This window comes from Cetorhinus maximus, chromosome 12, assembly GCF_964194155.1.
Source record: "Cetorhinus maximus chromosome 12, sCetMax3.hap1.1, whole genome shotgun sequence".
Lineage (NCBI taxonomy): Eukaryota > Metazoa > Chordata > Chondrichthyes > Lamniformes > Cetorhinidae > Cetorhinus > Cetorhinus maximus.
This window is the reverse complement of record NC_135890.1, coordinates 70,566,922-70,580,304: the sequence shown is the minus strand read 5'-3', so window position 1 is coordinate 70,580,304 and position 13,383 is coordinate 70,566,922. Positions and strand designations below refer to the sequence as shown.

General features: G+C 42.9%; 1 protein-coding gene across 6 annotated transcripts in view; it reads left to right on the top strand.

Annotated features, from left to right (window-relative positions):
- The window catches only part of LOC144687557 (uncharacterized), a 33,681-nt gene extending 21,238 nt beyond the window's left edge, over positions 1 to 12,443 (top strand). For all 6 annotated transcript variants that reach the window (XM_078553855.1, XM_078553849.1, XM_078553851.1 and 3 more), the window contains 5 exons: positions 4,162 to 4,248; positions 5,157 to 5,328; positions 9,354 to 9,487; positions 9,597 to 9,668; positions 11,598 to 12,443. In XM_078553855.1, the coding sequence (XP_078409981.1) occupies positions 4,162 to 4,248; positions 5,157 to 5,328; positions 9,354 to 9,487; positions 9,597 to 9,668; positions 11,598 to 11,850 (718 nt within the window). In that variant the 3' untranslated portion in view covers positions 11,851 to 12,443. The remainder of the gene's footprint in view (positions 1 to 4,161; positions 4,249 to 5,156; positions 5,329 to 9,353; positions 9,488 to 9,596; positions 9,669 to 11,597) is intronic.
- The last annotated feature ends 940 nt before the right edge of the window (positions 12,444 to 13,383 follow it).

Genomic DNA, 13,383 nt, shown 5'->3' with positions numbered 1-13,383 from the left:
CTCTACTATTGGTGGCTGTGCTTTCAGTTGCCTAGGCCCCAAGCCGTGGAATTCCCTCCTTAAATCGTTCCTCCTCCCTACCTCCTTTGAGACAATCCTTTTAAAAACTTCCTTTGACCAAGCTTTTGGTCATCTAACCTAATATCTCCTTATGCAGCCCAGTATCTCACTTTGTTTTGTAATGGTCCTGTGAGAAGTGCCTTAGGATGTTTTATGTTAAAAGTGCTACGTAAATATAAATTGTTATAGATTATTTTTGTGTTTTTATATGAATTCTCTTGATCAGCTCTTTATTTCCCACTGCTTTTCTTTCTTTGACATTTTTTTTTTCTAGCTTGCCTTCCCTATTTCTATTCTCATTCCCTTTTAAAATATTTTTTCCCAATCTATTGTTTTGGTCTTTGGTTTAAGAGTTTCTCGATCATTAGCTTAAATCTTATTTTGTGGTCACTATTTCCTAGATGCTCCCCTATGCCTATCTTTCATACCTGCTCTGGTTCATTTCCCATTGCTAGATCCTGCAGTGATTCCACTTTCATTGGGCCCCTAGTACTGGGTAAGAAAGGAGTCCTGTGCAAACTCTTTAAATCTCCATTCTCTTCTCCCTTTTCCCTAATTCTTGAAAGTTTATTTTACGGTAGTTGAAATCATCCATAACCACTGTTCTATGTCTTTTACTCATTTCATATGTTTGCCTACATATTTCTCCCTTCCACTATTTGGTGGTCTTTAGTATACCCCTATGAGTGTGATCAATTCTTTCCCACCCTTTTATCTTAATCCATGCGCACGTTTCTATCTTAATATGAGCTAATCCTTTATTTTCTTACTGCCATTGTTGATTCTAATTCATGCAACTGCACTAACCCCAGCCCTCTTCCTTCCCTATCTTTTCTAAACCAGTTATGTCCTGCAATATTTAACTGCCGGTCCTGTTTTTTAAGCAGCCATAATCCAGTTATCCCTATTACATTGGGTTTCTCTCCAAGAGTTGTTGTCTCCAATTCCTCTGTTTTGTTTCAGATATTGTGCATGTTGCTGTATGGGAACAAAATAATTTGATTACATTAATGGTTCCTATTGCTATTTTCAAAACTCAGATTTTTATTCATTATGGGTATTACGGAGTTGTTATAAATCAGCCTTGATCTAATTGAATGGCAGAAGAGGCTTGAGAGGCTGAATGGTCATTTTCCCGTTCTCCGTCCAGTCATAGATGTCACCCTTATTTCTTACCGTGGTCTGATCTTTATTCTAATCTCATTTCTTTTATCTTCAGACTACTGTTACTTCCACCAAATATTTCTACCACTACCCACCCCAACCCCGCCCCACCACTTTCCTTGTTTTAAGTCTTGTGTCCGACCCTATTTATCCTTTCCATGAGAACTTTAAGTACAGGAACAGAAGGAGACTATTGTGCCCTTGAGCCTGCCCCGCCATTCAATACCATTATGGCTGATCTTGGGCTTCAACTTCACATTCCCGTCCGCTCTCCATATCCCTCGATTCCCGGAGGGACCAAAAATCTGTATATCCCAGCCTTAAATATATTCAATGATGGAGTATCCACAACCCTCAAGAATTCCAAAGATTCACAACCCTTTGAGTGAAGTAATTTCTCCTCATCGCACCATGTTCGAAATCCCCCAATCAAGGGGACAACCCCTCGGTATCTACCCTGGCAATCCCCTTCAGAATCTTGTGTGTTTCAATGAGATTGTTTCTCATTCTTCTAAACTGCAAAGAATAGAGACCTAATTTACTCAGCCCCTCGTCCCAGGAGCCAATCTAGAGAACAAAAACAGAATTACCTGGAAAAACTCAGCAGGTCTGGCAGCATCAGCGGAGAAGAACAAAGTTGACGTTTCGAGTCCTCATGACCCTTCAAAAGAACTGTTCTGTTGAAGGGTCATGAGGACTCGAAACGTCAACTTTGTTCTTCTCTGCCGATGCTGCCAGACCTGCTGAGTTTTTCCAGGTAATTCTGTTTTTGTTTTGGATTTCCAGCATCTGCAGTTTTTTGATTTTGCCAATCTAGAGAATCTCTGCTGTGCCATCTACAAGGCAAGTATGTCCTTCCTTAGATACAGAGACCAAAAGTATGTACCTTACTCCAGGTGTGGTCTTACCAAAGCCCTATACAAATGTAGTAAAACTTTTTTATTCCTGTACTCCAATCTCCTTGCAATAACAGTCTACGTGCCATTTGCTTTCCTAATTGCTTGCTGTACCTGCATGCTCTGGTGTCGTCATGTTTGAGGTGTAGACTGTCCCAGCTCCCTCTTGTTCCATGAAATTGAACCCTCTTTCCAGCACTCCTCTTTCAGCCTTTCACACTCCTTTCTGATCTGTTTACCCCGTGCCTGTTGAGATGTTGCTTGTGCAGTAATACGGAGGTTACCTGTGTGGTCTGAGCAGCTGGTGTTACCTTAACGCAACCTTGTTACAGGGGGTCTGTGAAATTTCATTGACTTCAGGATCAGGGTGAAAATGCCGCCTTTAGGGAAGGGAATCTCAGAATTCTAACAGCACAGAAGGAGGCCATTCGGCTCATCATGTCTGCTGCGGCTCTCCGAATGAGCATCATGACCTAGTGCCATTGCCCTGCCTTTTCCCTGTGCCCTTGTACATTGTTTCTATTCAAATAATCATCTAATGTACTCTTGAATGCCTTGATTGACCCTGCCTCCACCACACTTCCAGCCAGTGCATTCCAGACCCGAACCATTCGTTGTGTGAAAAAGTTTTTTCTCATCACATTTGCTTCTTTTGCAAATCACTTTAAACCTGTGCCCCCTCATTCTGGATCCTTTTACGAGCGGCAACAGCTTCTCCCTATCTACTCTGTCCAGCCCCCTCATGATCTCAAATACCTCTATCAAATCTCCTCTTAGCTGCCTTCTCTCCAAGGAGAGCAGTCCCAACCTCTCCAATCTATCCTCGTAGCTGAAGTTTCTCATCCCTGGAACCATTCTTGTAAACCTCTTCTGCACTCTCTCCAATGTGTTCACATCCTTCCTATAGTGTGGTACCCAGAACTGTACACAACACTCTAGCTGAGATCTAACAAGTGTCTTATATAAATTCAGCATAACCTCCTTGCTCTTGTACACTTGCCCCTATTAATAAAGCCCAGGATACCATGTACTTAACTGCTCTCCACCTGTCCTGCCAACTTCAATGATCTATGCACACATACACCCAGGTCTTACTGCTCCTGCACCCTCTTCAAAACTTCATCCCTTATTTTATATTATCTGTCCATGTTCTTCCTAACAAAATGCATCACCTCACACTTCTACAAGTTGAACTTCATCTGCCGCCTATATGCCCACTCCACCAACTTGTTTATGCCCTTTTGAAGTTCTACACTGTCCTCCTTGCAGTTTACAACACTCCCATGCTTTGTATCATCCGCAAACTTTGAAATTGTGCCCTGCACACCAAGATCTACATCATTTATTTATATCAGGAAAAGCAAGGGTCCCAATACTGACCCCTGGGGAATTCCACTAGAAACCCCCCTCCAGCCCAAAAAATATCCATTGACCATTACTCTCTGCTTCCTATTTTTCAGCCAATTTTGTATCCACGTTGCTACTGAAGTCCATGTACATCACATCAACAGCATTATCCTCATCAACCTTTTCTGTTTCCTCTTCAAAAAAAGAGGAAGATGCTATCTGTCCCCTTAATTATTGAAACAAATGATATTTCCCCAGTAAATAAAGTTTTCAAAACCCCATGCAGTAAATGATTGGTACTAGTCTTAACAAGAGTCAAATATACATGTAAATGGAGTGCAAAAAATGCCCATGTTCTGTTCAAACTTGGAGGTAAAAATCTCTGACCCCAGGATAACTGTAGCATTCTTTGTTTAACATCTTCTGTCATGCTATCAAAAACATCACTGATGTGCTGCAGGCTGAAGTTCAAATCCTTAATCTAAACCATGTATTCTGATTCCATATTTTGTGATGTTGAGTTTTTTGCCCGTTGATTTGTATGTGGTTATTGTAGCTGTTTGCCAACCTGCTGTGTCCTATGGTGATGTACTAGAGGAAGTCTTGCATCTTTCACATCAGTGTCTTTTGTCCACTTTGCATTGTTTTTGGGGATTCAGTTGTACACGTAACAAGCTTCTATTTGTTTATCCAGTTTCCGTCCATCCAATCTCATCGCTGGAAATGGAACCAATTTGAGTGAAGCAAAATCATTGCTAATTCTACAGGCCAATGAGAGGATGTAAGTGTTAAAACTACTTTGTGAGAGTTATTATGGAATGCTGGTCTCGGTACAGGCGGGGTTTGCTATGGAATGCTGGTCTCTTGGTACAGGTAGAAGTTACTATGGAATGATGGTATCTCTCCTTCCTCTCCCTCAATCCCCTCTTTCCACCTCCCTGTAACTATGATATGCCAACCACACAGACTTCGCATTTGGAAAAGTCCCTCTTAAATCTACCAGCATTCGGAATATTTTGGCTGGTTGATACAAGGCTTTGGGCTTCCCTTCCAAAGCATAGCTGGTTTCCTGCTCCTGAATGATGACCTCCTGCTACAAAATGTGCCCTTATGCACTTGGTTTCTAAAATAAAATATGGCTTGTCTAATATGGCAAGAGTTTCCGCTTTTAGTTTCAGATACATAGGGGAAGTAGGCGGGTCTGCTGTAATGCTCTCTTGTGAGACGAGTGCCCCTGGGTCAAATAGAGCAGAAAATGTCAAGCTTGCATTCCAGGAGAAGTGGGTGATCTTGATCAGGGCAACATGTGGCCCATGTGCTTGACCCCCATGTTCTTACTTCTGAACACTGTCCCGTCCCAGTACTGGAGAGTACTCTGTGTGGATGTTGGGTAGATTTGACAAAAATGCTGACTCCCCCCACCACCACCAGCCAGTCCACCATCACCATTGCTAACTAGCCTGGTAACATGCTGCACGTTTCGTAATTGGACACTGTACTGGAGAGCTATGGAGTCTGAGGCTCAGTTACTCCAGTCTGAATCAGCACCTTGCAGGAAAAGGAAAGTGTGGCGTAAGACATTTGCTGGTGGCCACTGACTCAAAATAATTTGAGATTCTTGGTTTGTTTTGTTGGGAAGTTGTGGTGTCAGCGGGTGGGCTAAAGTAATCTTTGTGCTTTCCCCCACAGTGACCTGCAGCATCTGAACTTTGACTGCATCAAAGAGCCGTATCTCGCTTTACCAGGCCCGCCTACCTCATCCCCAGAATGCACTGTCACTGACAGCACCTTCTCCTCTGCTTCAGCCCTCGTCCCGAGCATTACATTTGCAGAAACCCAGCTCCATTCTGAACAAAAAGAGGCAAGTAAAACTCAGGGCAGCTATGTTTTCCGCTCACCCTGTTGCTCCAAAAGGAGGCACAATCTTGGTGTCAGAGCTATGTCGTTCAGGGTCAGAATCAGGATGGACTTCTTCCAAACCCTGGGTAGTGAAAATAGGGATCTCTTCTTTTCACCTCTCTCTTCCCCCCCCCCCCCCCCCCCAACCCGACCCATAGCTTTGTTGTTCAGGGTCAACTGAAATTTCAAAGCTGAGATTGATTGATTTTTGTTAGATGTCAAGGGATATGGAGCAAAAGGTGATAAATCCAGCCCTTGAGCAAATTCTACAATTCAATCAGATCATGGCTGATGTGTAGCTCAACTCCATTTACCCAACTTTGCCCATATCCATGTTGACACTTAATCGATTAGTTTGATGGTTAAAGGGATACGGGATCAGGATGAACACATCGGATAATATGAACTTGCCACTTTGGCAGGAAGAATAGAAAAGTAGTATATTATTTAAATGGAGAGAGGTTGCAGAACTCTGCAGTACAGAGGGATCTGGGTGTCCTGGTACATGAATCATCAAAAAGTTGTTATGCAGGTACAACAAGTGATTAGGAAGGCAAATAGAATGTTGTCATTTATTGTAAGGGGAACAGGGTATAAAGGTAAGGAGGTTTTGCTGCAGTTGGCCTGAACACATCTAGAGCACTCGGTACAGTTTTGGGCTCCTTATTTAAGAAAGAATATTAGAAGCAGTTCAAGGAGGGTTCATTTGACTGATTCCTGGGATGAAGGGGTTATCTTATGAGGAAAGGTTAGACGAGTCGGGCCTGTATCCATTGGAGCTCAAAAGAGAGGTGATCTTATTGAAACATCTAAGATGCTGAGGAGACTTGATGCGGAGGGTGGATGCTGAAAGGATGTTTCCCCTTGTGGGAGAGACTAGAACTAGGGGACAGTTTAAAATTTAATAATCCCATTTAAGATACAGACGAGAAGAAATTTTTTTACTCAGGGAGTGGTTAGTCTGTGGAATTTTCTTCCCCAGAGAGCAGTGGAGGCTGGGTCATTTAATATTTTGTAAGGGCAAGTTAGATAAATTCTTTATTGACAAGGGAGTCAAAGGTTAGAGCGGGGAGTAGACAGGAAAATAGAGTTGATACCACAATCAGTTCAGCCATGATCTTTGCAAAGTGCAGAGCAGGCTCAAGGGGCTGAATAGCCTACTCCTCCTAATTCATATGTTCATATAATGCCCCTTGTGCAGAGGCTAGACTCTGACACTGAAGGGCCTTTTTCCATGTTATAATTTCAGTGTAATTGTATGAGGTTAGTGCATTCGCCCTGCCATGGTTTTTATATATTTCAATTCACCAGTGCCACTAATCTGTGGATTCAGCACAGGAATGGATGGTCATGTTGAGTGCCATTGTGCCAATGTATTTGTGGAAACAACGCACTGTGTGGCAGCTCATGACTACAGATTGGCTACAATTACCAGTGTCAGACCTGAAACCAGCAGTAGTGATGCAGGGAGTGAGCCACAATCTGCACAATGTGAGAGTTTGTGGAAAGCAGCATGACTCCCAGGCAGCCACATCTGCAGTAACTGTCTGCAACTCTAGGAAGTTCAGCCCAAGCTGTTAGATATTGTGGTGCATCAGAGAGGGGGAGTGCTACCCGAACACTTCAGCCCAGGAGGCATTCCTTAGGCTAGGAAGTAGTTTATATTAGGTTAGTGATCAGGGGCAGGTGAGGTAGAGGTATGAGAGGAAGAGTTGGCTGACATAGATAAGATCAGAAGATGCCACACAAGGTTGTTACACACGATTGGGGTTAATGGGATTGGGGACAATATGGATTGTGCATTGGTTAGCATTCAGGAAGCAGAATCAAGAATCAGTGCTTGGGCCTCAGTCATTTACAAGCTATATCGATGAATTAGATGGGGAGACCAATGTAATGTATCCATGTTTGCTGGCGATACACCTTTAGGTGGGAAAATAAGCTGTGAAAAAGATGCAGAGAGTCTACAAAAGGGCATTAACCAGTTAAGTCATTAGTTGAGAAGATGGCAAATGGAGTCCAATGTGGGGAAGTGTGAAATGACCCACTTTGGTAGGGAGAGTGGGAAAGTAGAATATTTTTAAAGGTGAGACATTATTAAATGTTGATGTTCAGAGGGACTTGAGTAACCTTGTACACATATCACAAAGATAACATGTAGGGTACAGCAAACCATTCTGAGGATAAATAGTATGTGGCCATTAATGCAAGGGGATTGGAGTATAAAAGTAAGAGAGTTTTGCTGCAATTATAAAGGGCTGAGACCATACCTGGAGTACTGAGTACAGTTTTGGTCTCCATAGCTAAGGAAGGATATACTTGCATTAAATGGGATGCATCAAAAAATAACTAGACTGATTCCTGTAATTAAGGTAATATTGGAATGAAAATGCTATCCTATCAGGAGATATTGAGTGGAATGGAGTTTGAAAGAGTAAAGTGACCTCATTGAAACGTAGAAAGTTCTTAAGCAGCTGAGGCTGTTTCCTGTGGCTGGAAAGCCTAGAACTAGGGGTCAGACAGTCTCCGGATAAGAGCTCTGTTCAGGACTGACGGAGGATTTTGAATCTTTGGAAATCTCTACTGTAGAGGACTGGGTGTTCAGTCATTGTGTATATTCGAGACTGAGATGAATAGATTTTTGGGACACTAAGGGAGTCGATAGATATGAGGTGAGGATGGGAAAGTGTAATTGTTATAGAAGTTCAGCCTTGACCTTATTGAATGGTGGAGCAGGCTCGAGGGGGCTTGTGGCCTACTCCTATTTCTTGTGACAGATCTCTAACCACCAGATTGGCAATGGCAACTACCAGTGACAGATTTGGACTTAAAGCATGTGAAGACTTGTCTTCATGTAAGCCCATTGTGCAGTATATTCAATGTGTAGACGTGTGATCTTTCAGAGTGTTTGAACAATCAAAACCGTGTTAAACTGAGTCAGGAATGGTTTTTGACAGCAATATTGTGTGCTGTGCAGCTTAGACCCCCATCCCAGGCTTTAAAGGATTTCTTTAGAAACCTGACGCATACAGAGAACTTTCCCACCACTTGCACCTTGCATTTCTTTGCGAGACTGACCAGTTGCAAACTCTAGATTAGAATTCATTTGAAATATCATCCTCAGTTCTGCACCTTGGGCAAATATCTTTGTCTTGGAGCACAGCTTCACCAGAACGATGCTTCTATTTATTCCTTCATGGGATGTGGGCTTTGCTGGCAAGGTCAGCATTTGTTGTCCATCCCTAATTGCCCTTGAACGGAGGGCAGTTAAGAATCAACCACTTTGCTGTGGGTCTGGAGTCACATGTAGGAAGATTTGCTTCCCCAAAGGATATTTGTGAACCAAATGGGTGCTTTGCGGCACTCACTGATGGTTTCATAGTTACCATTACTGCGACTAGCTTTCAATTCCAAATTTCATTCATTGAGAATTTAAATTCTACCAGCTGCAATGGTGGGATTTGAATCTGTCACTAGAGCATCAACCAGGACCTCTGGATCACTAGTCCAGTGACATCACCACTTCTCCACCATCTCCCCAGAGTTCAATTATAAGGATAGGTTGCATGGCCTAGGCTTGTATCCCCTTGATTAGAAAGTTGAGGGATGATTTGATTGGGGCTCTTAAGGAATTGATGGAAACTCTTTCCTCTGCAAGGGGTCTGTACCTTAAAACGGGAACTAATCCATTCAGTGGCAATGTCACGAAATAATTCTCCAAGCAGAGCAGAGGAGGTCTGGAACACTCTCTGCCTTCCCCTGGAAAAGCTGCTGAGTCTGGTGGTCAGCTGAAAATTTCAAAACTGAGATTTGATAGGTGTTTGTTGGGTATGGGTAAGGGTTACATACCAGGATGTGTGGATGGAGTTAAATACAGATCAGCCATGCTCTAATTGAAGGCTGGAACAAACTTGAGGGCCTGAATGGTTCCTCTATGTCACACTGTTGACACTAATCTGGTAGTAACCTGTCTTGTCTCCTCTTCAGGAATGTGCACCTCATGACAAGCCCGTCAGCAAATCGAAGGGATCCCTGAGGAAGGTCTCCCAAATCCGAATCCGGAAAAGTGTTCCCAAACAAGACACTAATCTCACCCCCATGGGGCTCCCCAAACCCAAGAGGTAGGTATGATGTATCCCTGTGTGCAGTTGATATGTCTTGGTGCTTTGCTATTCTGGATAATTTGCGCACTTTTTTTTATGGTTAATTTGAGACCTCTCTACTTTCTAGATTGAAAAAGAAAGAATTTAGTTTGGAGGAGATATACACTAACCAGAATTATAAATCACCATCTGCACACAGGTATGTTACAAGATTATATATTTTTATTACTAGACTGCAGACTAGGTTGAATATCCAACAGTGATTGGATTTAGGAAGGCGCTGTTCCAGTGTGTTATTCTGTGCCTCTGTTTTGGCACCACCAAAGTTTATTGAGGTTGGGTTCAGTGTGGCTGAGTCAGTCTGAGGGTTTTCCTTCCCTAGTGACCTGAGGTGCAGGTCACCTCTTCCACGGTTGTATTGGGAAGAGGGGAATAAAGACCAGTTACTGGGCCATTCGGAATTGGTACCAGAGTAGATCTCTAAGACCAAAGCTGCTGTTATCAGTCTCGGCCATTAACTTTGATTCCAGTGCCATTTCTCAGCCACTCTTCAGCTGAATAAACCTTTTATAGTCCTGATGTCCTGTGCATTCTTGCAAATAAACCCCACACCCTAACCATCAGAAAGACTGCTTATGTCAAACCTGCTACATGTTCTATTTTCAGCCCCTCCATCACTGAAACCTTTTGTTCATAATCAAGTCTCTTCTAGACTGTTATTCGTGTGTACAGTACTGGTTGTCTTATTTAAGGAAAGATGTAAATGCATTAGAAGCAGTTCAGAGAAGGTTTACTAGATTAATACCAGGAATGGGCGGGTTGTCTTATGAGGAAAGGTTGGACAGGTTCGGCTTGTATCCACAAGAGTTTAGAAGAGTATGAGGCGGCTTGATTGAAACATATAAGATCCTGAGGGGTCTTGACGGGGTGGATGTGGAAAGGATGTTTCCTCTTGTGGGAGAATCTAGAACTGGGGTCATTGCTTAAAAATAAGGGGTTGTTCATTTAAGACCAAGATGAGGAAAGGTTTTCTGAGGGTCTTGAGTCTTTGGAATTGTCTTCCTCAAAACTTGGCTGAGGCAAAGTCCTTGAATATCTTGAAGGCAGAGTTACATAGATTCTTGGTGAGCAATGGGATGAAAGGTTGTCAGGGTAGGCGGGAATGTGAAGTTGAGGTTAAAATTAGATCAGCTGTTATCATCTTGAATGGCAAAGTGGGCTCGAGGGGCCGAGTGGCCTACTCCTCCTCCTTTGTATGTTTGTATGTACTGTGCTTGCTATTCTCTAAACTCCAATTTAACCAAAGCACATCAGCCCATTTCCTAACTCTCACCCTACACCAAGTTCCACTTACTTGGTGCCCAATTCCTCAGCTGCCTTCCCTCACCCTATATCCAAAACCACCTCTAGCCTTGTGTATCCCTCTGGTTTTGACCATTCCACATCTCCCCTTCCCTTTTAAACCTGTCAACCTCTACTTTTGAAAGCCTTTTACAAAAGCCCTATTTTTAACCAACCCTCAGTCACAGCTCTGAAACTCCCATCAATGACTCGGTGATCTGTTCTCCATTTTCTTGGACCTTGGAACTTTGTAAAATGTCTTAACACTTCAAGTGCTTACACACCCTTTTTTAATCAACTATGTTAATATAGTGTGTGTGCTGTTCATAGTTGATAGACTGAGTCTAGATCTAAAAATGGTTCATGGGTTCCCACACTTCCCAGGACAAAGGAGGTCACTTGAACAGTAAACTATTTGAATAAGCAGGAGTGTGGTATCCAGGGCTCTTTGTTCAGTGAGGTGGGAGCTACAATGCCAGCAGCTGCCTCTGAATGTGTTGGCTATCGTTTTCTTTTTGGTGCCCCTGAATCATTATCTACCAATGTGCGGTGTGACCAACTCACCTGAAAGAGCCTTCCGACACCATCAGGGAGGTCGAGTGGCCTGAAATAACCATGGCATTGTCACTTAACTGCAGCCTTCAGAGATTACACTGCACTGTTGACTGTGGGTATTAGTTAGCTGAAGTAGGTGCAGGACTACAATGTGCAATACACACCAATTATTTAACTGCATGTGTTTAAATATTTCTTGTGTGTTGATCTTTCTTCTTTCTCCCCTCGGCAGTAAATATCTGGAGACGATTTTTGAAGAGCCTATTTTAAAGAAGGGCTCTTTCATCTGCACCAGTCTCCAAAAACGCAAGCGCTTGTTAGAATTCCAAGACTACACTCTTCCCCGTAAGAGGCGAGCACACACTGGAGTGAAGGTTCAGAGCCGTACGCGGGGCAGGAAAGCAACTATACGTGAAGGGGAAATTGATTCACTGCTCGTTCAAAAGCTGAGTGAACTGGAGGCCTTCCTGGCTGGAGAGGACTAAAGTTACTGCTGAACTATTGATCAATTTAACCAGCTGTACTAGACTTGCGCTTGCAACCAGAGTGCCCAGGTCTGTTTACACTACACGCCGGAGATCAGAGGGGTGCACTGTGCGTTTGCCTTGTTTTCTGGTTGCTGGGAAAGAGAATGGTGTGACGCTGGAAGGTTACTGCATGCAAAAACAAAAGGGAGTTTGGGTCTTTAAACAGCACCCTGTGCTACTATCCCTGCTCAACTCTTGCTGTATGTAAGCAGTAATGGAAAGAGGAACATGGTACTTTACTGAAAGGTCATCTTTTTTGGAGAGAGATTCGGAACCCAGTGGATGAGAAAGATTCCGCCTTGAGCTCCCAATTGAATGAAGCTCCTGATCCCAATTTCCAAAAAAATTTGATTTGCTGCAAACCAATTTCTGGCTTAAGCTGTCACACTGGGGAAGGAGTGGCTCGACCATAATGCCGAAAGCATCTTTTAGTGTTTACAAGATTGCAGATCCAGCAGTGAATTTTCAGTGGTTTTTGGGCTGGATTAACTGCTCTATGGAGCACTTAACTTATAAGTGTCTTCTGACAGATCAGTTTGATGGGTGGATGCTGTTTTTTTAACACATATATATTATATATATATATATATCTCTAAGCGACTTGAGCCTAAAGTGCTAAAAGTAAATATTCCAAAGTAAATACTGAAACACAAATGATTTTTCTGTCTGTCTGTCTGTGTTGCCCAATAAATTGAGTGAATACAGGTACTACTGACCCATTGGAAATGAGTAGTAGAGGGAATAGCAGCTTAAAACTGACATTTGTTTCCTTTTCCAGTAAAGATGGCCTAAGCTTCAGTTTTGGCCATGGAAGGTTTGTGTTGCTAGAGGGGGTACCTGAATGCGCTTTTTAGTCCATGTTGATTGTGTTGTTTTTTTTTAAGTTTTTACACTGGGGGAGTGCTTAATTTACAGCGGTCATGTGAATTGGATTTATGATTTACTGCAGGTTTAACTAGTTGATGTTAGGTTTTGGTAATGTTTTTGATATTCAGAAGCTGAATCATATTGACAGAATCTGGCATTACCTGCTCCACCGGAACTGGATTAGAAAGAGACCTCCTTGAATTAGGTGATTGGGTATTGTCTGTACGTCTGAATAATGCAAACTACAGTATGTGACCCAGCATGCAGGGTGAAACGGGAGCAGTACTGTAAAAATACCGCACCTTATCTCTCATAGAGCAGAAGCCCAAATGCTCACTAATTTGTCTTTAATATCTCCTGTGGCTCAGGAGTAGACTTCTCTGGGTCACAGGACTGTGGGTTCAAGGCCCACTCCAGAAACTTGAGCACATAATTCCATCTGGCAGTTCAGGGTAGTGCTGACTGAGTGCTGCATTGTTGAAGATGCTGTTTTACAAATGAGATGTTAAACTGAAGTGCCATCTTCCCCCTCAGGTGGGTATAAAAAATTCCACAGTGATAATGTGCAGAGAAGCTGGGGAGCTCTCCTAGTGCTCTTGCCAAGAATTATCGCTCAACCAGAAG